Source organism: Urocampus carinirostris, chromosome 16 (genome assembly GCF_059441175.1).
Source record: "Urocampus carinirostris isolate Australia breed hairy pipefish chromosome 16, RoL_Ucar_1.0, whole genome shotgun sequence".
Lineage (NCBI taxonomy): Eukaryota > Metazoa > Chordata > Actinopteri > Syngnathiformes > Syngnathidae > Urocampus > Urocampus carinirostris.
In genome coordinates, this window is record NC_142364.1 from 8906294 (window position 1) to 8933306 (window position 27013).

The window sequence follows — 27013 nt, forward strand, 5'->3', positions numbered from 1 at the left end:
TCCAATTCCGCGCTCAGAGCGACCTGCTTCCCGCGTCCAGCAATCCCCGGATCGTGGGCGCAACCCTTTCTTTTTCTTCCAATAAAACTTGTGAGAAACGCCACGCAAGTGGGTCCTGTCTCCGTTCTGGTCTTGACAGATATATCACTTTCAGTGATATGAAAAAATATGTTTTTAACCAGGCAGGCACTCAAGGTGCTCAACTCAAAACACATGAAAAAATATCCTAAAAAATACAAAATAAACATTCTAAATATAAACCTTTTATATTCTAATTCCTTTTTTTAATCGCAGGGTCTTGATTGGATCGCCGCTGTCGGGCCAGCCGGCGAAACGTACTGGCGACGTCTACAAATGTCCTGTGGGAACGGGGAACAGTACATGCAGCAAACTACAGTTGCCTGGTAAGAAATGCAATTCTGACGAATTTTCCGAGTAACGGGAAGCAAAACCCATCGGAGTAAACAAAGGCATAATGGGCGCTCCTGTGTAATTACACCCTCATTAAATGGATAAACATTAAATAGCTCTGGGCCAGCTCTCACAGGAAATCTTCACCAATCTTTTTTCATTTTTCTTTTCTTTTACCATCATAAAACAAAATTCTGCGTCTTTTAGCGAGCTACCGAATCTTATCCTTTTCCTGTTTTGAGTCACCTTCCTGTTTTAGGATTTCTTTTCGAAATAGAGAATGAGAAGAAATGACCATGTCAGCAACCGAGTCACTTCCTGCCAGACTTCTATTGTTTTCTTTTGTTTTGTTAATTTTTTTTTTTCATTTTCTTAAAGGGGAACACATGCCCCGGTTTCTAATACGAGGCAAATTAGAAACGGAAACAATGCACTTTTTGTAATAACATGGTCACTTTAGCCATGTGTTTTGATAGTTTAACTAAGTCTATGTGATACATGCGATGATCAGAAGCGGAAACATTGCAGTTTGTAATAACATAATCATATTTTTTATGTGCTTTTTAAAATGTATTTATTATTATTGTGGGTCTACTGCTAGGCAGAATTTATGTGGCTGTCAGGACCCGAACAGCGACAGGACCCACTCGCGTAACGCATCTCATAGTTTTATTGGGAAGAAGGGAAAGAAGCGCACACACGATCCGGAGATCGCTGGTCGTGGGGAGTAGGTTGCTCAGACGCGGAAGTGGGACTTCCGTGGCGAGCGATGGCGGTGTCGGGAACGGAAAAAACGGGTCAGTAGCCGGAATAGAAGAGCAAAACCGTGATCGGGATCGGAAACAAGTCAAGAGGAGAGTAGAAGTGGTCGATATAAAAAACGGAATGGGAGAAAAGACGTGGTGGAGATCCAAACAGGTCGTAATTCGGGACGGGAGAACAGAAGTGGTCTGGATCAAAACAGATTGCAACGGGAGACAAACAGGAGCAAAAAATTGGACAGGCGAAAAAGGGCATGCCGTGTAAAAACAGAGATTCGCAGACGGACCGACAAAAGGGGACTGACAGGGCCGAGTTTAAATACTGACAGGGAGCCAATCTGTAAACAAGCTGCAGATGGCGCCACATGGGCGGGGCCAATTGGACACCATGTTAACCGTGACACAAACTAAAACATCCAGTTTGGGGTTTTTTTGGACAATACTAATAGTATACTTAGAAACTTTGGAGAGTTAAAAAAAAAAGATTTTGGGAATTGATAATTCGGGGCGGGAGAACAGACGTGATCGAGATCAAAACAGGTCGTAATTCGGGACGGGAGAGCAGACGTGGTCTAGCTCAAAACAGATTGTAACGGAAGACTAACAGGAGCAAAAACAGGTGTAAAAAGGACTTGCCGTGTAAAACAGTTTCGCAGACGGACCGACAAAAGGGGACGGACAGGACAGAGTTTAAATACTGACAGGGAGTCAATGTGTCAACAAGCTACAGCTGGCGCCACACGGGCGGGGTGAATTGGGCGCCATGGCAACCATGACACATAGGCGGGGCCAATTGGGTGCCATGGCAACCGTGATAGTAGCATCATTTCCTTGTCCATTTGCATTTATTCAATCATTTGGTATAACTTTTAAGGTAATTTCTGCACATTACAAAATAAACAATTAAACACATCAATGATTAAATGATGATTTAAATAAAAATGTAAATGTATTCCCCCCTTAAAATGCATTTTAAAAATATTGAACCAATGTAATAACACAACAAAATGAATAAAGATAATGTTGCATTACATACAAATCATTTAAAAAAAAACATATACATATATATATATTTATATATATATATATATATATATATATATATATATATATATTTATATATATATATATATATATATATATATATATATATATATATATATATATATATATATATATATATATATATATATATATCCTTTGGCGCCAACTGCCACGGGTTCTGATTGGCTCCTGATCAGTATTTGTACCCAGTCATGTCTGTCCCCTTTTGTCAGTCCGTCTGCGAATCTCAGTTAACACTAGGCAAGCCTTTATCGACCCTTACTCCTACCTGTCCTCGTTTTTTGCTCCCGTTTGTCCCCCAGCATCGACCCGTTTTTGATCCTGACCACATCTACTCTCCCGTCCCAGCTTTCGACCTCTTTTTGTCCCCGACCATGTCTTCTCTCCTATTCTGGCTTACGACTCGCTTCCGACCCCGGCCACGATTTTGCTCTCCTGTCCCGGCTACCGACCCGTTTTTTTTCCGTCCCCCACTCCGCCATCGCTCGCCACGGAAGATCCACTTCCGCGTTCGGAGCGCAATCCGAGTATCAGAGCGACCTGCTTCCCGCGTCCAGCAATCACCGGATCGTGGGCGCAACCCTTTCTCTTTCTTCCAATAAAACTTGTGCAAATTGGTCCTGTCTCCGTTCTGGTCTTGACACTTATACAAATCTAATTTAAGCGTGTAATAAAATCTGCCATGTTCCTCAGGGGAAATTGAAAAAAAATGTGTCCGGCTGTGTACGCTCTCACGTTTTTCATTCCTCGCAGAACATACCAGCGTTCCCAACTTACACGAAGTCAAGGAAAATATGACCATGGGAACCACGCTCGTGACCAATCCCAACGGTGGATTCCTGGTACGTAACGTTGGCGATAACAGATCAAATTAAATACAAATATGAATGTATTTTTATCACACTTTTTAAAGAACAAAGTATTAAACATATTGGTTTCCATATTTGAATGAAGATAACATGCAAACAATGACAGGAGGGAGGAATAACTAACTAAACCCGATGCCTATTTAAAATCACAAGGATGAAAAACAATGTCTGCTTCAACCAAAACCACCTAAACATGTAGAGGTTTTCACACTATAATGTGGATGGCATGTCAACAATGACATCAGGGGGAGGAATAAGTAACTAAACTGCCCACAATTAAACAGATGGGAAAATTCAGTTTTGCTGTCACTAAAACCACCCACAAATTTACAGCCTTTCATATTTTAATTACGATAGCATGCAAACAATGAATGAAGGGGGAGAAATAAGAAACAGAACAATCCAAAATCATAGAGATAAAAAAAATCAGTGCTGTAACTAAAACCGCCTTAACAATTATTGAGTTTCATATTTTGATCAGGATTGCATGCACGCAATGATGGGTGGGGAGAGGAATGAGTAACACAATAATCCAAAATCACACAGACTAAAAAACACAGGTTTAATTTAAACCATCCAAAAATGTATATCATTCCATATTTGGATGAGGATATTATGCAAACAATGACAGAAGGGGGGAGGAATAACTAACTAAACCCGATGCCTATTTAAAATCACAAGGATGAAAAACAATGTCTGCTTCAACCAAAACCACCTAAACATGTAGAGGTTTTCACACTATAATGAGGATGGCATGTCAACAATGACATCAGGGGGAGGAATAAGTAACTAAACTGCCCACGATTACACGGATGGAAAAATACAGTTTTGCTGTCTCTAAAACCACCCACAAATTTAAAGCTTTTCATATTTTAATTGCGATAGCATGCAAACAATGAATGAAGGGGGAGAAAAAAGCAACAGAACAATCCAAAATCATAAAGATAAAAAATAAATCAGTGCTGTAACTAAAACCGCCTTAACAGTTATTGAGTTTCATATTTTGATCAGGATTGCATGCACGCAATGATGGAAGGGAGAGGAATGAGTAACACAATAATCCAAAATCACACAGACTAAAAAACACAGGTTTAATTCAAACCATTCAAAATTGTATATCTTTCCATATTTGGATGAGGATATTATGCAAACAATGACAGAAGGAGGGAGGAATAACTAAAAAAAACATATGCCTTTTCAAAATCACACAGATGAAAAAACAGTGCCTGCTTTAACAAAAACCACCCAAACATGTATAGGTTTCCACACTATAATGTGGATGGCATGTCAACAATGACATCTGGGGGAGGAATAAGTAACTAAACTGCCCACAATTGCACAGATGGAAAAAAACAGTTTTGTTTTCACTAAAACCACCCACAAATTTACAGGTTTTACAGTATATTCCAATTGCGATAGCATACAAACAATGAATGAAGGGGGAGAAATAAGTAACAGAACAATCCAAAATCATAGAGATAAAAATTTTTTTTTGTGATTCAACAGTTATTGAGTTTCTTATTTTGATCAGATTTGCATGCACGCAATGATGGGAGGGAGAGGAATGAGTAACACAATAATCCAAAATCATAGGGATGGAAAAAACAGTGTCTACTGAGACTAAAACTGCCTTAATATTTATTAAGTTTCATATTTTAATCAGGATTGCATGCACGCAATGATGGAAGAGAGAGGAATAAGTAACACAATAATCCAAAATCTCACAGAATTAAAAAAACAGCTTTAATTCAAACCATCCAAAAAAGTATATCTTTCCATATTTGGATGAGGATAACATGCACACTGTAGTTAGTAGAAGGGGAGGAATAACTAACTGAACTGTCCAAAAAATCACACAAATGAAAACACAGCTTTAATCAAAACCACCCACATATACAGCTTTAAATTTTTAAAGGGGGATACAATGCAAAATAATGACAGAAAGGGGAGGAATAAGTACATGAACCGTCCCAAATCACACAGATGAAAAAAAGTGTTTGCTTTCACTAAAACTGTTGTAGCTTTCCATATTTTCATGAGAAAACAATGAAAGGAGAGGAATAAGTAAATGACCCTAAATGCTTAAGAGAGAAAAAAATGATTACAAGGCACAGATTAACCATGCGAGGAAAGGGACCTGAAGAAGACTCCTCCAGAAGCAGGTCAGACAGAAAGGACGTCCCGAAGACCATTAAAACATGTAAAAACTACTAAAAGCACCTTAAAACTCTATCCTTATCAAGAGAACCGATGCATTATTTTGGGGGAGTCCAGAGAGTAAGGAATTACAATCATCTATGAGTGGAATCCTACCATATTCTTCATAATGGTATTCATGGGAATGTTGCAGTGAGTGGGAAGCGAAGGCTCTCCGTGCTGTGGGAATTTGACAGGATGCTGTGAATCGTAGAAGTCGAAATTCCTTGTTACCCAACCACAGCCCCAAAACATCAATCCTCTAGAGCAGGGGTGTCAAACTCATTTTACCTCGGGGGCCACACAATAGAACAAACATTCTCTCGGGGGCCGGACTAGTAGATTAGAGAGAAAGAAAAAGAGAGAAAGAAATAACACAAAGCAAAGGAAAGAAAAGAGAGAGGGTGGGACAATGAAAGAGAGGAAGGGAGAAAAAGAGAGAGAGAGAGAAGAGAGAGGGAGAGAGAATGTGAGAAACAAAAAAGATATAAAGACAAATAGTGAGAGAGGGGGAAAGAAATAGAGAGAAAGAATGATATCCAAAGAGAAATAGAAAGAGAGAAAGGGGGAAGGAGAGAAAAGAGAAGGAGAGAAGGAGAGAATGGGAGAAGGAGAGAAGGGGAAAGCAGGAGAGAGCGAAAGAGAGAAAAGGAAAAATGGAAGAGAGAGCAAAAGAAGGTAAAAAGACACAGAGAGAGAAAGAGAAAATTGGAAACAAAGAAAGAGAAAGAGACACAGAAAGTAAAAGAGAGAGAGACATAGAGAGTGAGAGAAAAAGGGAGGAATGGAATGGGAGAAGGAGGGAAGGGGAAGGCAGGAGAGAGCAAGAGAGAGAAAAGGAAAAATGGAAGAGAGAGCAAAAGAAGGTAAAAAGACAGAGGGAGAGAAAAAGACAAAGAGAAACAAAGAAAGAGAAAGAGAGACAAAAAGCAAAAAAGAGAGACACAGAGAGTGAAAAAGGTAGAGAGAGAGAGTGGGAGAAAAGGTGTGGAAGAGAGACAGAGCGAGAGAGAGAGAGAGAGAGAGAGAGAGAGAGAGAGAAAGAAAGAAATACAAGTACACCGTCTTTGTGAGAGGCACCTGTCTTTGGCAACATCAAGTGGACATATTTAGACCTGCAGCTCGTTTTGCTCTTGCGCTTCTCTGAGCGTTGTCTCGCGGGCCGGATTCAATCCCTTAGCGGGCCTGATCTGGCCCCCGGGCCGCACATTTGACACCCCTGCTCTAGAGCAAATCTGCATGAAGGAATGGGCCAAATTACCAGCAATAGTCTGTGAAAAGCTTGTGAAGAGTTATCGAAAACGTTTTGGCTTCTGTTATAGCCAGCAAAGGGTACAAAACAAAATATTGAGATGAACTTTTGGTGTTGACCAAAATTTCTAACATGATTTGTAAACAAATGCTTTAAAAAATCAAACGATGTGATTTTCTGTTTATGTCTCTCATGGTTAAGGTTCACCCATGTTGACAATTACAGGCCTCTCCCATATTTTCAAGTGGGAAAACTTGCACAATTAGTGGTTGTAAAATAGCACTAGCTAACCCTTTGGTAGCGACATTGAGTGTCTTTGACGTGACTTGTTCCTACTTAACAGAAAATTGCTCAGAAAGACATAAAACGAATGATGTAAAAAATGCTCGCTGCTAACAGGGTTGGGTAGGGTTACTTTAACTGGATTACTTTCAATTACTTTTGGATTACTCCAATACCAAATATGCTAATTATAGACAAAAGAAACGACGTCTATGTGACAATGTCTCTTTCCCATACTGGGTAAGACGACTTTAATGTCGTCAGTTATAAGGAGGAAGATGAGCACGGTATACCATGATTTTTACAAGTACCGTATAAATTTTTTAACAGACCCGTTTCCTTGTGTTGTGAGCGTGTTCCTAGTAGCGTTTTGCTACCCTTCACAGACACAGTTTGGGATGAAAGTTATAATATTGTTAATAAAGCTTTGAAAACTCTCAGTGTACCGTCTTTCTTTGTAAATATGTGTAACCCATGTATAATATGTATTTGCAACTGTATATTTTTGTAATGTATTTATTTTAGAGACTTATTCTGATATGTTTTCCACGGGCGAATCAAAAAGAATGGGTGAATACAACGGGGGCTGATGGGAAGTGGAGTAAAGGTGAGACGTGTTTGTGGATGCGGCAGACAATAGTGGATATATATTTTTCCCACCCTTACCTTCGGAAATATACATTTTTTTTCCTTGGATTATTTTCAACGGGACCCGGACTCTGCAGGTCTGTGTCATATCTTAAGTACCGGTATCATTTTGCATCCAATTTGCCGGCTGTTGTTTTTGGACTGAGTACTTCATGTTCAGTTACAATTGCGGGACTCAAAGTCGAGATTGTGTTACATGTTATAGCGTGGGCGCATGCGGCTTATATACAGGTGCGGCTTGTCTAAGTACAAAAGCGGTTATCCTCTTAAAATGTGGTGGGTGCGGCTTATAATCAGGTGCGCTCTAGTGTCCGGAATTTACGGTAAATTTTGTGCAGGCTCGGGGAGTAACGGAACACATGGAACGGCAAAAATGATGTTGGCAAGCTGTTTGGATTTCTTTTCATTTTGTTTCTGTCGCATTTTATGTTCGTTTTGCTGGAGATCAAAGAGATCAAAGCCAGGAGAGAAAGCTTACCACGTGTTGTGAGTCATCATTTTATTCATATTTAGTGTATTTTGTCTTTTATTAGCATACTTGGTATTGGAGTAATCCAAAAGTCATTGAAAGTAATCCAGTTAAAGTAACCCTACCCAACCCTGGCTGCAAATTCCTAGAGCACTTTGAGGTCTGCCGTTCCCTCCGATTAATTCCGGATATACATCGGCGTCTTCTGTTTTTAATCCAGAGGGATTAGATAAAATGCCAAATCGGGCTTAGAACCTTGCCGGTTTGCACAGCGCACCGCACACGAAAAGTCAATGTCCTATTCTCCTGTCGTGGTTATTGATATTCATTTCAACTCAACTGCTTATTCAACTACTATATTCAACTACCGTCCCCTCGGGTGCTTTTCCCGTCCCACGGAAAGCGTAAATATGGCAATTTCACTTTTTTACGACTTCGGAGATGTCGTATCCTGGGATAACCTTTACAGGCAAAACTGCCAAAATTGTTAAGGTTACTTAGCTTGTTTTTTTTTCCAAAGTATCCAAATAAAAGTATGTATAACCTTGTCCCGCAGCACAGTTCTAAGGTCTTGGGAACCTCCTGTGTGGGTTCAAATCCAGCTACCGGACTTCCTGTGCGGAGTTTGTATGTTCTCCCCGTGCTTGCGTGGGTTCCTCCGGGCACTCCGGTTTCCTCCCACATTTTAAAAACATGCATTTCAGGTATATTGGTCTAAATTGTCCCTAGGTGTGAATGAGCGAGCGAGTTGTCTGTCCCTGTGTGCCCTGCGATTGGCTGGCAACCGGTTCAGGGTGTCCCCTGCCCACTGCCCGATGATTGCTGGGATGGGCTCCAGCACCCCCGCGACCCTACTGAGGATAAGCGGTGCAGCTAATGAAATGAGATGATAACCTTGTCCGTATTTCTGTCCTCGTACCCGGCAGGCGTGCGGCCCCCAATACGGCTACATGTGCGGGCAGCAGCAATTTATCTCCGGCGTCTGCGCAAATGTCAGTTCGTCCTTCCGAGTCCTCAACTCAGTGGCACCGGGCGTTCAAGGTATGACTCATATGAGTTATTTTTAGCAGCTAGCATACCGACTGACTGTTTTTTTTTTAGATTGCGCAAAAGAATTGGACATCGTGATCGTCCTGGACGGCTCCAACAGCATCTACCCGTGGAGCAGCATCACAGATTTCCTGGTCCGCTTCATCGAGAACATCCAGATCGGGCCTAAATCCTCGCAAGTCAGTCTTACCTCATAATGTATCTTCTTTTAATCGAATGGAATTGAATCGGGGCGGCAGGGCGGTGCAGTGGTTAGCCCATGTGCGACACAGTTCGGAGGTCATGAGATCGAACATCCTGTGTGGAGTTTGCATGTTCTCCCCGTGCTTGGCCGGGCTAAATTGTCCTTAGGGGTGAATAAGTGAGCAAATTGTATGTCCCTGTGTGCCCTGCGACTGGCTGGCAACCAGTTCAGGGTGTCCCCTGCCCACTGCCCGAAGATGGCTGGGATGGGCTCCAGCACCCCCGCGACCCTACTGGGGATAAGCAGTTCCAAAGTTCCAAAAGGAATGTTTAAGTACCCATAGGAGTAATCAGGAAATGCAGGTCAGCCGGTGTCAAGGGGCGGGGCCAGCTGGGCGCCATGACAACCGTGCAGGACATGACAGTTGTTATGAAAGAATAGTGCCTTGTAACAATAGTGCAATGAATACAGTAATAATAATAATAACAATACAATTAAATAATTTTAAAAAATATAGAAATCATCTGTTTTTCTGAATGATTTTTGTCTGTTTTTCAGGAAAAAAATTCTGTTTTCTGAAATTATTATTTATTTTTATTTTATTACTATTATATAGTTTGTCTTTATTTCTTTTTTTCTACTTCTTTGTAACAATTTGTCTTTTTTTACTGTATAATTTCTAAATTGTGAAAAAAGACAATTTCTTAAAAACTTTTAGAATTATGTTCTAATTTTCAGAATAATTTTTGTCTCTGTTTTTTTTTTTCAGAATTTTTTTTCCGGACCTTTGTCTTCTAGTTTGGGGGACTCATTTTAAAAAATATATTTAATTTAATGGTTTAATGGTTTAATATTGAATTATTCTGAAAAACAGATTTAATGTTTTTAAAACTCAAATTTTTCTGTTTTTTTGGTATTTTATAACTAGTATAAATTATAATTATTTTTCTTAATATATTTTTTCTAGTTTTTCGGAATGTTTTTTCCTTGAATATTCTGTTGTTGTTTTTAAATTTGCAAAATATTGACAAATTATTAAAAAAAAAAAAAGAAAATACATTGTATCCTTCTATTTCTCAATATTTTTTCTGATTTTCAAAATGATAATCTATGCTGAAAATCTTTTTCTAATTATTCAGAATCATTTTAGTTTTTTTATTATTTCTTCTTATTTTTAAATCACAAAAAAGGAAAAAAATATCTACAAAACAGAAAACAAATTTAAATAATTTCTTAATGTTTTCTTTTTTAGAATATATATTTTTTTCTGTTTTTGCTGTTTCTCTGAATATTTTTTCTTCAAATTCATTGAATAACAGGCAAAATGGCCCAATGGTGCCGGAATGAAAGAAGCATATATTGGGATGCTTGGAGTAGTCTATGGGCGGGACCTGCAGTCCTCAATTTGTCCACTAGAGGGCGGTAGAGACCCAAAGTCAGTGGACCACAGAAAAGCAGATGTTTTTCAATTTTTGGGGTATTTATTGGGGGTGCCTTTACACAAAACCTAGCTAAAGACACTTGCAGAGGCCTAAAGTACACCTGTGTCAATTTTCACAAAAATTGGTGCAGCCGTTTTGGAGCCTATAAGTCACATACGAACACAGACCACACACAATCAAATCAGGATTTAAAGTACTTTCGATAGATTCCATAGTTTGGTTAGCTTTACATAGATTTCTCATTTAATGTAATTTTTTTCGAAAAGCAGAAAGAAATAATCCTGAAGGACAGAAGAAACTATAAGTATATTAAAAAACTGAGTTTTTGGTAGGGGAAAATCCCCCAAAACAAAAAAAAACAATAAAAAGCACGTCGTCCTCCGGCTCCCATCGTTCTTCAGAATGGAAACTCTGACAAGTCCTTAGGAAACTCACCGCCCAAATCCAAGACCACAGGAAAATAGAACAAGTTCAAATTGTTTTGTTTTGTTTTTCCCAGGTTGGCATCGTGTCCTACGGGGAAACGGTGACCCACCGCGTCAACCTGAGCCAATTCGACAACACCGCCGCCCTGCTGGAATTTGTACGCGAGCTCCCGCAGCAAACCGGCTTCAAAACAATGACTTTCTTGGGCATCGACACTGCCAGGTACCCTCCAAACCAAAATTTGGTTAGCACGGGGGTCCGCAACAAGTGGCTCTGGAGCCACATGCAAACCTTAGTGGACGGGTCAGGAACCCTTTTGACCCAGCCTTAAAACCAAAACAATTCATGATTTTTTTTGGGAAAGAGCCACTCCATATCTATATTTTAGATCAGAATTCAACAAGCCTGCCAAACCCGCTCTTTGGACTAAGCTAATTCTTCAGCAGATTCTGTTTCACTGTGTGACCTACCCTTGACCAAATGGATTCCACACGCATTTTCAAAAATGTTTGATAATGGAAAATGATATGGTTTATGGACGTTTTCCAATGAACATAAAAACATTTAACATTCAAAATAAGGAGAGAATACAAAAATGGAGTTTCACTTCCAAGGAGGACAGAGGTGTAAGCCATCAGATGAGGGGTTCGAACACCCCGTACATAGTAACACGTTGTAGTACAGTGTTTAGCACATTAGCCTAACTCACGAGGGTCCCTGGTTCGAGACCGGGAGGAAACATTTGATGATCTGGAGGGGGATGGGCGCCATCAGACTTACTTAACAGCAATGTTCCCTGTAATTTTCCAGGGGTCTGAGCGTTCACACAAAGTCGGTGAGCAACGCTTGAAACAACAGTGAGCAACAGCAATCCCAAGTGTGGCAACTAAGTCATTATCAAACATGTCCAAAACTTGACATCCAGTGACATTTTGCTGAGGTTCCGGCAATGCAAAATTGTTGCATTATTAATGTATTATAGATAGATAGATAGATAGATACTTTGTTCATCCCCGAAGGGAAATTCACATTTCCAGCAGCATCCCTGAGCTGAGAACAATCGAGAACAATCGAAAATAACACGGGAGCTGCTGGAGTGGCTGCCATTCGTGACGGCGCCGGAAGAAAAGATTCAATTTGAATCATGTACAAACAAACAAACAATTGAATCATGTACAAACAAATTGCAAAGGTTGTACGTCCTACAAACGTCATTTGTTTTTACAAAAATTCTTGCACAAGATTTCAATTTCTTTTTTTTTCCTGATATATTTTGTCGCATAATACTAACATTTTGGGGGGCTTATTGAGTCGGTTGCACGATACACAACTGTATTTAATCACATTTTTTAGTGGAAGTACAATGTTGGCAGGATTGACTTGGTATAATTGGAAAATATTTGAATGCAACACAAACTTTTTCTTCTTTTTTCCGTGTTTTTTTCCACTTTTTCTTAAATTCCTTTAAAAAAAATCTCATTGTGTTTATTTTTTCTGAGCTGTTACTTTTGTCTTTTTGTTCTCTATTTACTTTTTGCCTACATTTCTTCTTTTTCTTTTTTTCTGGCTTTTTTCAAAAATTTTCCTTCTTTTTTTCTCTTCCTTTTCTTTCTTTTTTTTCTCAGCTTTTCACTACTTTTTCATTTTGGTATTTTTTTCTTTTTTGTTCAATTCCCTCCTTCCTTTAAGTCATTTTGTGCATCATTTTACATAATATTTGGTCATGTTGGGATGAAAGAAGCAAAAACAACCTGAAGAGCCGTTGAGGACCCGAAAGAGCCGGTTCCTTTTAGTGAGCCGAGCCGAAGAAGCCGGTTCTCGAAAAACTCTACTAACTTTACTCAACTTTGTTCTACTTCGACTCGACTTCAAAATACCGCATTTAGGACACAACGTCAGGGGAACCCGTGTATTTTGACCTTCATGCACTGTAACTTGGACTTAAGTCGCTTCTTAATTAGTAATTTTGAGCCCTGGTTTTGTGCGCTGGCTCGATTTTCTTGTGCGCTTACAGTGCTTGACAGTATGTCAGGGTTGGATTGGGTTGTTTGGCTCATCCGGGGGTCGGCAACAAGCCACTTTGGAACCACATGCTGTTCTTTGGTGCGCCCTAGTGGCGTCCTGGCATTTTTTTTACAAAAAAAGTTTGATAATGGAAAATGATATAGTTTCTGCAGGAGGATTTACATATACACGTATCTATCATATTATATATATTAGTATGTGATGCCTTACTTTTAAGGCTTATATACATCTAATAATTTTTTGTGGCTCCAAACATGTTTTTGGGGGCGGTTCAATATGGTTCTTTCAACGTTTTGGGTTGCCAAGCCCATTAGCTCATAGCGGTCGCTAACCCTGTGAGTCACGAGACACAACGTCATCATTTCCTGGCCCTGGCAAAGAAATTGATTTCCATATGTTTTTTTTAATGAGAGAAGCACATCCAGATGTTTGAATGAAGATCTTCCATTGTTTTACTAGCCTAGCTTAAATTTACGTTTTTATTTGGATTTTAAAAAGTTCCAACGAGCTGCTATTGTGGTTAGTTAGCTTCTTTTGTGTTAGCTTAGCTTTTGTTACTCATAATTTGAAGAGGAAAGTGTCAATAAATATTTTAAAACATTAGCTTCCAACCGTTTTTAAGCATCCAGCTAAGCTTTGTTCCGAATTAGCGCAAAGGGCACCCAGTTTGATATGAATTTCGGAAATGGAAACTTAGCTAGATTCTTTGCTAAATAGCTAAAAAGGTAGCTTGATATTTACCTAGAAAGGTAAAAGTGTAAAAAAAACTGAAAAGGGAGCTATATATATAGCTAAAATAGTAAAAGTCATCTAAATAGCCCAGATAGAAAGTTAGCTAGCTAACTTAGCTTGATAACAAGCAATATCGGCCGAGTCATACCTAAGACTTATAACATTGGAAAAATGGCGGCGCTCTCTGTCGGCTGCGGCTGCATCGGCTCGCTACAACGGGTCAGGTGTATTGACATTTCGTTCTTACAAAGAATGACAATACAAAGGAAATTATTATTATTATTATTATTATTATTAAAGGTAAAATGTTAGCCAGCTAGCATGCAAAAAAATAATGTAAAAGCTACCTAGTTAGCTTGTTATATAGCTAGAAAGTTAGCTTGATAGTTAGCTAAAAATCTAAACAGGTCTAAAAAAATGTAAAACGGGAATAAGATAGCCAGCATAAGAGCAAAACACCACCTAAATAGCCAGATAGAAGCTAAAAACAAAGCTAGATGGCTAACTAGAAAGAAGCCCAAAATTAGGGTTGGTACTAGCAAAAAAGGTAAAATGTGAGCTAGAAAATATGGAAAAAATGTAACTGCTCACTTAATAGCTAAAAAGGTAGAAAGATAGCTAGCTACAAAGCTAAAAAGAAAGCCAGACAGATAGATTAAAAAAAACTGCATTTATTTTACTTTATAAAACATTTAAGAAAGAAAAAAAATCCTAATGACCCAAAAGGGGTGTAAAAATGTTTCTTTTGGTTTCTTAGCCTAGCCCAAAATGAGTGTTTTTATTTGGGTTTGGAAAGGGTCCAGCTAGCAGTTACTGTAATTAGCTAGCTTTATCTTTTGTAAGCCTAGCTTTTGTTAACCTCCATTTGAAGAGGAACGTGTCAATAAATAAAGCAAATAGATGATTTCTCAAAGTTTTTAACAGCTAGAAGTTGTATCTTGAACTATCTTAAAATTGTTTTTTACTTAGTTAGCATTCTATTAGCTAACATAGTTCGCCTATGAATATTATTTACAGACTTTGCTAACGACATCCAAATCCTTTATAAAGACTTTTATGACTCAGAAGTTGTCCTACTGACTCGAAAACTGTGTTAAAATTGTTGTTTGTTAGCCTAGCTTCTGATTTTCATTTTGAGTTTAAGAGTCCAGCTAGCAGCTAATGTAGACATTTCGCTTAACTTATGTTAGCCTAGCTTGTGTTCCTCTCGATTTGAAAGGGAAATTGTCAAAAAGTACAGCTAATGGATATGTTTTACACTATTTATGTAAGCTAGCAGCTGGAGTTTGTAGCTTCAACCATCTTAAAAGTGTTTTTGACCGGAATGTTTGACGGCTTTTCTCTATCTAAGTGATAAAATGCTTCGCTAACCTTACCGACAAAAAAGGCCAAGTCCATTTCTTTGTTAGCATTCTGTTAGCTAATGTTTGTTTTTCCAGGAGAGAGGCATTCATGGCGGAACGTGGCGCTCGACCCGGCGTGAAAAAAGTTATGGTCATCGTAACTGACGGAGAATCGCACGATTTTCACAACCTCCAAACCGTCATCGGAGCCTGCGAGGACGATGGCATCGAGAGGTTCGGAATCGCTGTAGGTGAACAAAAATCGGGTTTCGGGGGGATTCTTGTCACAGTTAGCTAGGTTTCAAAAATGTTTTCTTCTTACAGTGAAAAAAAGATAAAAAGTCCAAGTTGAAACTTAAGTTGAAGGCCTTATTTGAATGCCGGACGCTAACTGTTAGCTAGTTCAAGATACTAGCTAAGTACAGAAACATACTCTACGATAAAGTTTTGGTTTTACTACTCTAGAACAGACGTAGCAGCAATATTAAACTCACCTAAATCATATTAACAACTTGAGAGTGCTCAAAGAAATGCTATCTGCTTGTTAGCCGAAACAGTAATATTAAAAAAATACTATGAAAATACTTAAAAAATACTTCCACAGAAATACAACAAAAATACCACTGCAGTAAAATAATAATACAGAAACACTACTACGGAAATATTATGACAGAAATACTATGACAGTAATAGCACAAAAGAATCTACAGATATACTACAATATTTCAAATATGGAAATCCCACCGAAATACGAGAGAACTACTACAAAAATGCTACTGTAGAAATACTACAAAAATTACACGACAATGATACTACAGAAATTTGAGTGCAGAAATTCTAAAAAAATACCGAGAAAATACAACTACACTATGGTCATACTACAAAACTACATATCAAGCAAACTACTACAGTAATACCATAATACGAAAATACTACGACAGAAATACTATAAAAAAAATACATCTACAGTAACATTACAAAAACACTACGATGGAAATGCTACATAAATCCTACAAAAATACTACAAAGAAAATACTTGAGAAATACCTATATGGAAATACTACAAAAATACCACTTCAGTATACAATAACACAAAAATAATCCAGAAATATCACGACAGAAATACTACAAAATTACAATTACAGTAATGTCACAAAAATACTACCATGAAAATACTTTTAAATATTTTCACAGAAATACTACAAAAATACCACTGCAGTAATATAATAATACAAAAACACTATTACAGAAATATTATGACAGAAATACAAAAAAAACCCATCTACAGTAACAGTTTAAAAACACTCCTATGAAAGTACTACACAAATACTACACAAATACTACAAAAGAAACACTTTAAAAATACCTCTATGGAAATACTTGAAAAATACCACTTCAGTAATACAATAACACAAAAATACTACTTCAAAAATATTACGACAGAAATCCTGCAAAATTACAATTACCGGTACAGTAATATCACAAAAATACTACAATGAAAATACTTCAAAAATACTTCCACAGAAATACACAATACACAAAAATACAACTACAATAATAGTAAGAAAACACTGCTATGGAAATACTACACAAATACTAAAAAGGAAACACTTCAAAAATACCTCGATGAAAATACAACAAAAATACCACTGCAGTAATATAATAATACAAAAACACTACTACAGAAATATAATGACAGAAATACTACAAAACTACAACAACGGTAATAGTACAAAAATATTACGGCTATACTACAATTCATCCAATATGGAAATACTACTGAAATACTAGAGAAATACTACAAATGCACTACTATAAAAATATTACAAAAATAATACTACAGTTATACTCCAAAAATCTGACTGCAAAATCTTTACAAAAATACCTAGAAAATACAATTACACTACAGTAATACTACAAAACTAAATATCAAGCATAGTGCGTAAAACAGGGACCTTATCTATCATTTTGCATTAACCGAGTGTCATGAACCGGAACAGGATCAGGACCCAAATGCGTGACGTTTGTCACACTAGCCTTTTATTTTGCGGGAAATCGGGAGTCATGCGCGTTAGGCAGCAGTCTGGCGCGGAATGATAGGAAGCCAGAGGCCGACGAGATTGATACCAATTGCCCGAGCAGATATCGGACAGAATGGGTCGATACCGGACAGGACGGGACAGACAAGATTGATATCAAAACAGGATATCGAAAATAAACAGGACAAACTAGACGGGAACGTAACAGGAAACCGATATTAAACAGCAGGACAGATCGGATTGATATCAAAACAGGATATCGAAATGAAACAGGACAAACTACACAGGAACAAAAACTGGAAACCGATATTAAACAGGACAAAATAAATGGGAACAATACCGGACAGGAAATACCAACAGGAAACAGGACCGAGTCATAACCCACGTCTTGCGGGGCAGAGGTCGTTGACGGACCAGTGAGGAAGAGTGAGAACATTGAGCTTAAATAGACGGAAAGCCAATCTGTCAACGAGCCGCAGCTGGCGCCACACGGATGGGGCCAGTTGGGCGCCATGGCAACCGTGAGGAAGTTTGGCTTCTTCGATGTGCGGACAAAGATCCGATCAAAGCCACTCCCGTCATGTAATAGTGATTTTTCATGTTGAAATTATTCCCAGAGGCTTGATACTTAATGATTAGCAGTGCAAAACTCTTTGTAAACGTTTTTTTTAAATATAAAACAAGAAATAAATGTTTTTAAGTTTTTGCATTTAATTACAACGCTTCTTCAAACATTTTTATGTCAGGACCAGAACGGAAACAGGACCCAATTGCGTAACGTTTATTACAAGTTTTATTGAAAGAAAGAGGAAGGGCTGCGCCTACGCAAAAACGTGGTCGGGGTCGGAAACGGTTCATAAGCTGGGACGGGAGAACAGACATGGTCGGGATCAAAACAGGTCGTAGCCCGAGACAAACGGGAGCAAAAACGGGACAGGTGGGAGTCAGGGTCGAAAAAGGCTTGCCTTGTAAAAACAGAGGTTCGCAGACGGACTGACCACCAGTGATTGACATGACCGGGTTCAAATAGTGACAGGGGGCCACACGATAGAACAAACATTCAGGGACGGAAAAACAGGTCGATAGCCGAGACAGGAGAGCCAAAACGTGGTCGGGGTCGGAAACGGGTCGTAAGCTGGCAACCGTGAGCATTTCAAAACCAATTTGATTATACTAATCTGTTTCATTACAAATATAAAGCATAAAGCCATATACTGTAGCGCTTGTCTTGTGATCATGGGGTCGCAGGTTCGATTCCCGGCTCCTCCCTGTTATATGTCGAAGTGTCCTTGAGCGAGACACTGAATCCCTAATGCCCCCAATAAGCGCTTTGGAAGGTCTTCATTGACTTGAAAACCATTTACATTTAGTCTGCATGTATATTCATTTATAAACGGGGAAATTGTGATTTCCAAGCCTTATTTTGACAACAAATCCAATATTCAACCGTTTCAGGTTCTGGGCGACTATAACCGTCAGAACAAAAGTTCCGAGGAGGTTCAGAAGTTCATCAAGGAGATCGCATCCATCTCCAGTTTGCCCCTCCGAGACCATTTCTTCAACGTTTCGGACGAGGTGGCCCTGCTGACCATCGTGGACGCTCTGGGAAGCAAGATCTTCGCTCTGGAAGGTAAGCCGTCCGACATTGTGGTGGACGATATCGTTTTTCATATCTGTTTTTGTTTGCCCGGCAGCCACCAGTGGAAATTTCACCTCGTCCTTCGATATGGAAATGTCACAGGCCGGGTTTAGCGCTCACACCTCCAAAGTAAGTCCATCAAATGAATTTTGTGGCTTCGGTTTCTTTTCTATTAGCGTACTTATTCGCGTATAAAGCGCCTTCTTTTTCGATTAAATATCGGTATACGAGACAAACGTTTTGGAATACGTGCAGCCAAATGTTATATTTACAACGTAAACCACCCTGTTCGAAACACATTTCTAAAAAAAAAACTTAGCTACATGGCTTGCTAAATAGCTAAACAGCTAGCTAGATAGTTAGCTACACTGGTAAACTAGGGGCGGCAGTAGCTCAGGAGGTAGAGCGCTCGTCTTAGGATCAAGGGATCCCAGTTCGAATCCCGGCTCGTCCGTGTTACATGTCGAAGTGACCTTGGGTAAGACACTGAACCCCTGATACCCCCAATTAGCACGTTAGCGCCTTACATGGCTGCAAGGCCGCTATTGGGAAATGTGGAGCACATTGTAAAGCGCTTTGGGAAGTCATTGACTTGAAAAGCGCTATATAAATGCAGAATATTTCATTTCATTTAAACTGGTAAGAAACTACAAGGGAGCCAGATAGCCAGATACAAGTGTAAAAAGCCACCTCAAAAGTCAGATAGAAGCTAAAAACAAAGCTAGATAGTTAGCTGGAAAGGTAAACTGGTAAGAAACTCATAAAGAAAAAAAAGTAAAAAGCCAAATAAATATCCAGATGGGAAGCTGGGGAAAAAAAAGGTAACAAGGAGTCCAATATTTAGCTTGATAACTAGCGAAAAAAGATAAAATATTAGCTAGATAGCATGGGAAAAAAATGTAAAAAGCTAGCTGGATAGCTTGCAAATAAGCTACAAATGTAGGAAGATTGATAGCTAAGGATATAAGATAGCAAGATAGCTTGCTATAAGATTAAAAAGCCAACTAAATAGTCACTAACTGGATAGTTAGCTGGCAAAGAGTCCAACATTTAGCTTGATAACTGGCAAATAAAGATAAAATGTTGGCTGCATAGCATGCAAAAAATGTGAAAACCTAGCTAAATAGCTTGCTAAATACCTAAATGGTAGGAAAATAACAAGCCACAAAGCTAAAAATGTAACGAGATAGCTAGCAATGAGAGTAAAAAGCCAACTAAATAGCCAGATAAAAGGCTGAAAAAAAGCTATCTAGCTAGCTAGCTAGAAAGGAATCCAGGTCCTGTCTTGTTTGCTATCTTGCTTGTGCATCCTGTATCCGGTATTGATCCCGTCCTTTCCGGTATCCTGCTCGTGTATTCAGTATCCGGTATCGATCCCGTCTGTCCCTCCCTGTCCGGTATCTTGCTCTTGCATCCTGTAACAGGTATTGATCCCGTCTATCCCGTCCTGTCCGGTAACATGCTCGTGTATCCAGTATCCAGTATCGATCTCATCTGTCGTGTCCTGTCTGGAATCCTGCTCGTGTATTCAGTATCCGGTATCGATCCCGTCTGTCTTGTCCTGTTTGTTATCTTGCTTGTGCATCCTGTATTTGGTATTGATCCCGTCCTTTCCGGTATCCTGCTGCTCGTGTATTCAGTATTTGGTATCGATCCCATCTGTCCCTCCCTGTCCGGTATCTTGCTCTTGCATCCTGTAACAGGTATCGATCCCGTCTGTCCCGTCCTGTCCGGAATACCGCTCGTGTATTCAGTATCCGGTATCGATCCCATCTATCCCGTCCTGTCCGGTATCTTGCTCGTGCATCCTGTATTCGGTATTGATCCCGTCCTTCCGGTATCCTGCTCACGTATTCAGTATCGGGTATCGATCCTGTCTGTCTCTCCCTGTCCGGTATCTTGCTCTTGCATCCCGTAACTGGTATCGATCCCGTCTGTCCCGTCCTGTCCGGTATCTACTCGTGTATCCTGTAGCTGGTATCGATCCCGTCTGTCCTGTCCTGTTTCGATCTCGTGGCTTCTTGTTTTCCCGCGCCTGACTTCTCTGTCTCACTTCTTCTGTCCAGCGATCACCGAATCGCGGGCGTTTGTGTTACCACGCATGACTGCCCCGTTTCTGTAAAATAATGCTTGGTGTGAAAACCTTACGCATTTGGGTCCACCGCCTGTTCGGGTTCTGACAGTGTGAAACATACAAAACGCTAAAATCGACATAATACTTTAAAACGGATTCATGGGCGTCGAGTCTATATCAGATGACCGAAGCGATGAACCCAGACGCGTAGCGCTATCTCTGCTAGGTCGCCCCCCTCCATTTTCCCTTAGGGATTCGTCCTAGAGTAACAAAAGCTTCAGTGTCTTCCTGTGCAATCCACTCATGGCATTCGTGTGATCCCGCAAACACGAGAAATCAGGCGCTAGCTTCAAGGAGGTCCAACAACAACTTTGCGCCGTTCACATTCAAACCAGACGTTTCCGACCGTCTGCGTCTCTGAAAACAAGCCTCTGGTGTCTCCTGAATGCCTCGCGACCCTTCCATATGATCGTATCTACGATAGTGATTTTGTTTTCCCTTTGGTCGTTTTGCCTCCATTTCCTTTGCATGACTCAACTCAACGGCATCAATCGAAATAGGATGCACGATGATTATCTAATGAATAAAGGCTAGATGTAACGTCACAAGCATAACTTGGTTATGTCTCCTCTCTACCTCTTTATACTGTATGCGAGGCACTGGGGAGCTCATTCATAATCAAGGCTATAGTCTTCAAACAGTCAACATCACTTATTATTCTAAGCATTTATTATTTCTCAGTATAACACGTTTTAATTTTGTTTGAAAGTAGTGGCACAACTTGGTCGTGTCTCCTCTCTACCTCTTCGTAATGTGAGATAGGCACCAAAGAGCTCGGCCATATTCAGACCACACTCCATGTTAGAAAGATTTTTAGTATTCATATTCATTGTCTTTAGATGTAGTAGGAAGATTTGGTTATGTCTCCTCTCTACCTCTTTATACTGTATGTGAGGCACTGGGGAGCTCACTCATAATCAAGGCTATAGTGTTCAATCAGTCAACGTCACTTGCTTATTCTACGCCTTTGTTATTCCTCAATATAACACGTTCTAATTTTCGTTTGAAAGTAGTGGCACATCTTGGTCGTGTCACCTCTCTACCTCTTCGTAATGTGAGATAGGCACCAAATAGCGTGGCCGTATTCAAACCACACTCCATATTAGAAAGATTCTTAGTATTTATATTCCTTGTCTTTAGAGGTAGTAGGAAGATTTGGTTATGTGTCCCCTCTACATCTTTATACTGTATGGGAGGCACTGGGGAGCTCACTCATAATCGAGGCTATAGTGTTCAATCAGTCGACATCACTTGTTGGAAATTTTCTAAGCATTTATTATTCCTCAGTATAACAGGTTTTAATTTTGTTTGAAAGTAGTGGCACATCTTGGTCGTGTCACCTCTCTACGTCTTTGTAATGTGTGTTAGGCACAAAAGAGCCCGGCCATATTCAGCCCACACTCTATGTTAGAAAGATTCTCAGTATTTATATTCCTTGTCTTTAGAAGTAGTAGGACGATTTGGTTATGTCTCCTCTCTACCTCTGTATACTGTATGCGAGGCACAGGTGAGCTCACTCATCATCAAGGCTATAGTGTACAATCAGTCACCATCACTTGTTAGCAATATTCTAAGCATTTATTATTCCTCAGTATAAGACGTTTTAATTTTGTTTGATAGTCGTGGTAAAACTTGGTCTTGTCTCCTCTCTACCTCTTCGTAATGTGAGATAGGCACCAAAGAGCTCAGCCATCATAAGACCACACTAAATGTTAAAAAGACTCTCAGTATTTGTATTCCTTGTTATCATAAATTTTGATTATCTTTAGAAGTATTAGGACCATTTGGTGGTGTCTCCTCTCTACCTCTACATACAGTGTGTGAGGCACTGTGGAGCTCACTCAGAATCAGTCGCAAGGCTATAGTGTTCAATCAGCCGACACCACTTGCTAGAAATATTTTCAGCATTACTAATGAGTAATTATAAAATGTTTTAATTTCGTTTGAAAGTAGTGGCACAACTTGGTCGTGTCTCCTCTTTACCTCTTCATAATGTAAGCGAGGCACTAAAGAGCTTGGCCATAATAACCCTACCCTATTTTCAATATTTATATTCCTTGTTATAATATAATTGAATCTTCTTTCGAACTAGTAACACAACTTGATCATTTCTCCTCTCTACCTCATTATATTGTGTGCGAGGCATTTGGGTTGGTCTCCAGGAGCATGACTCTATCAGGTATTTGTATCGGTCGGATAAAATAGTTAGCGTGGACCCGTAAATCAAATGGATTTGTCGTTTGAGTCGATGCGTGAGGCCCCGACTTAAACCAGTCATCGGGAGAAGGAACTTCACGAGGGATTTAATTACGGCTGTTTTCCCAGCCCTTCCTGTTAGACAAACATCTTTCCTGTATACAAGAGAAGACGGTTATATTTAGGGATCAGTGTTCTAGTTTGCCCGCGTCCCTCGGTCCTAAACGCATCATTTTTGCTGGGGACACATTGTGTCCAATCAACGTGCCGCCCCGGGACGCAACTTTTTGGACACAAAATTGTCATTACTACCCAATTACTTATTTTTTTTTTAACAAAGATTTACCGCACTCCAAACTTTTCGTCAGGCAGATCCGCCATTGTTGTTTTGGTCTCGCGGTTCGAGTTTTCGTCTGCACGCCGATCTCGGCAAACGAGATCTCGTTGCCTCGAGATGACGTCATGGTTGTGTTGGTTGTTATCGATTTAAGGTGAAAATCAACACAAAATTGGTCATTTCTTCAGTGTCAGTAATAAGTCGAAACATAATGCCGAAAGTGATAACAACGGCAATAATTCCGGCACGAAAAAAAACGGCGGAGAAATTCTTCGAAAGATAGCGGAGGCAATGAAAACACGCGTGTTGAAGCGAACGACTTGATGAAAGAAAAGAAACAAAATAATACTCCTGAGCAAGATAAGGACTTTTCTGCCAAAATGGACTTAATTTTATTCCTGGTGACTATGAGGAGGATGATAATGGATTGGACCTTGAGAAGGCATTACAACTGTGGCGGGACAGCAGACCACGAAGAATATATGAACTGACCCAGACAAAATAAACGGGAGCAATACCGGACAGGAAATACCAACAGGAAACAGGACCGAGTCAAAACCCACGTCTTGCGGGGCAGAGGTTGTTGACGGACTGACTAAGGAAAAGTGAGAGCACTGAGCTTAAATAGACGGAAAGCCAATGAGTCAACGAGCCGCAGCTGGCGCCACACGGGCGGGGCCAGTTGGGCACCATGGCAACCGTGACAAACACGAGGAAGTTTGGCTTCCTCGATGTGCGGACAAAGATCCGATCAAAGCCACTCCTGTCATGTAATAGTGATTTTTCATACTAAAATTATTCCCAGAGGCTTGATACTTAATGATTAGCAGTGCAAAACTCTTTGTAAACGTTTTTTTAAAATATAAACAATAAATAAATGTTTTTAAGTTTTTGCATTTAATTACGCCTCTTTAAACATTTTTATGTCAGTCCAGAACGGAAACAGGACCCAATCGCGTAACGTTTACCACAAGTTTTATTGAAAGAAAGAGGAAGGGCAGCGCTCGCGATCTGGTGTTCGCTTGACGCGGGAAGCAAGTCGCTCTCGTACTCGGATTGTGATCCGAACACGGAAGTGGATCTTTGGTCACGGGCGACGGCGGTGTCAGGGACAGAAAAAACAGGAGAGCAAAAACGTGGTCGGGGTCGGAAACGGGTCGTAAGCTCGGACGGGAGAGCAGACGTGATCGGGATCAAAAACAGGTCGTAAGTCGGGACGGGAGAGCAGACGTGGTTGTAGGCGGAGACAAACGGGAGCAAAAACAGGACAGGCGGGAGTCAGGGTTGAAAAAGGCTTGCCTTGTAAAACCAGAGGTTCGCAGACGGACTGACCACTGGGGACGGACAGGACCGGGTTCAAATAGTGACAGGGAGCCAATCAGAACCCGCGGCGGTTGGCGCCAAATGAGCGGGCACAGCTGATTCAAATCTGTAATCATGACATTTTATAAGTTTTTTTATTGTACGACAGGGGTGTCAAACTCATTTTAACTCGGGGGCCACACGATAGAAGAAACATTCTGTCGGGGGCCGGACTAGTAGATTAAAGAGAAAGAAAAAGAAAGATAAAGAAATAAGAGAAAGTGGGAGGGAAAAGGAGAGAGGGCGGGAATAAGAAAGAAAAAGAGAGACGGGGAGAGAGCGTGAGAAACAAAAGATAAAAAGTCGTGAGAGAGGGGGAAAAGAAAGGGAGAGGAAGAAAGAAATCCCATGAGAAATTGAAAGACAAAATAGAGAAAAGAGAAAAGAACGCGCGATGGGTATGAAGAGAGAAAGAGAAAAGGAAAAAAGGAAGTTAGAGCAAAAGAGGTTAAAAGACACAGAGAAAGAGACAAAGAGCAACAAAGGAAGAGAAAAAGAGAGACACAGAGAGTGAAAGAGACAGAGAGTAGGAGAAAAGGGGTGGGAAAGAAAGAGAGAAGAAGAGAGATACAAGTACAGTGTCTTTGTTCGAGGCACCTGGCTTTGGCAACATCAAGTTGACATATTTCAACCTGCCGCTTGTTTTTCTCTTGCGCTTCTCTGAGTGTTGTCTCGCGGGCCGGATTCCATCCCTTAGCGGGCCTGATTTGGCCCGCGGGCCGCCTGTTTCAAACCTATGTTGTACGAGGTAATATGGGCATGAGTGGTGTATATTAACCTATACAAACCTTGATGTCCTCCACAGGAAGGCCTCCTCCTGGGAGCAGTGGGTGCGTACGACTGGAACGGCACGGTGATCATGCAAACCCCCGACGGGGCGGTTCACCCGGACAAGAACCACTTTTTCGACCCCGAAACGGAAGCCGGCTACGAAAGACTAGCCGGGTATCTCGGTCAGTCCGAAGACCGCTCGATGTTTTCGTCGTTTATTTTTCGGTGTTTAGCTTCGGAGCATGTTTGACATCGGCGATATCAACACACCGTTTTTCAGTTTGATCGCTTAAGCGATGGACTCCATTTTCCCCGCGCGTGTCTTTGCCTTTTATGGTTTGTGTCTGCGAACCCGGCATTTTTCTATTGATTTATTGAGTCTGGCTGTCAACACGTAGAGCATGCCCTGCTGAATCCGAGATTCGGGGTTGTGTATTGGACTATCAGTCGCTGCTAAAAACCCCAATTTGGCCTAAAATTTGAAAGTGTGCCTTAAAACTCGGTGTGACTTAGATACTGCTTATAAGCAATGTTCCCTGTAATTTTCCTTACGGGTCTGAGCGTTTACACAAAGTCGGTGAGCAACGCTTGAAACAACAGTGAGCGACGGTAATCCCAAGTGTGGCAACTAAATCATTATCAAATATGTCCAAAACTTGACATCACGTTACATTTTGCTGAGTTTCCGGCAATGCAAAAACATTTTTCACTTTTGAATGAATTGACTCATGTACTATTGCAAAGGTTGTACGGCCTACAAACATCATTTGTTTTCACAACAATTTTTTTCACAAGATTTCCATTTCTTTTTCCTTGTATCTTTTGTCGCATAATACTAACATTTTTAGGGGCTTCTTGAGTCGGTTGCACGATACACAACTTTATTTAATCACATTTTTTTAAAGGAAGTACAATGTTGGCAACAAGATTCACTTGATATCATTGGAAATTATTTGAACGCAACACAAACTTTTTCTTCTTTTTCCCTGTTTTTTCCTAATCTTTTTTAAATTCCTTTAAAAAAAATCTCATTGTGTTTATTTTTTCCTAGCTGTTTTTTCTTTTTGTTCTCTACTTACTTTTTTCCTTTGTTTCTTTCTTGCCTTTTTTTCTGGCTTTTTTTCTGAATTTTTCCTTCATTTTTCTCTTCCTTTTGTTTCTTTTTTTTCTCAGCTTTTCACTACTTTTTTATTTTGGTATTTTTTTCTTTTTTGTTCTATTCACCCTTCCTTTAAGTCATTTTGTGCATAATTTTACATATAATTTTATAGATAAAAGAAGCAAAAAAAAAAACCTGAAGAGCCGTTTAGGACCCGAAAGAGCCGGTTTCTTTTAGAGAGCCGAGCCGAAGAAGCCGGTTCTCGAAAAACTCTACTGACT

General features: G+C 40.0%; 1 protein-coding gene across 1 annotated transcript in view; it reads left to right on the forward strand.

The window, feature by feature from the left end:
- itga1 (integrin, alpha 1) overlaps positions 1–27013 on the forward strand; it is a 112499-nt gene that overhangs the window by 45057 nt on the left and 40429 nt on the right. Inside the window, exons 3-11 of the mRNA XM_088355735.1 lie at positions 295–404; positions 2991–3079; positions 8880–8994; positions 9055–9182; positions 11129–11277; positions 15252–15402; positions 18650–18824; positions 18889–18962; positions 25668–25815. Of these exons, the coding sequence (XP_088211861.1) occupies positions 295–404; positions 2991–3079; positions 8880–8994; positions 9055–9182; positions 11129–11277; positions 15252–15402; positions 18650–18824; positions 18889–18962; positions 25668–25815 (1139 nt within the window). The remainder of the gene's footprint in view (positions 1–294; positions 405–2990; positions 3080–8879; positions 8995–9054; positions 9183–11128; positions 11278–15251; positions 15403–18649; positions 18825–18888; positions 18963–25667; positions 25816–27013) is intronic.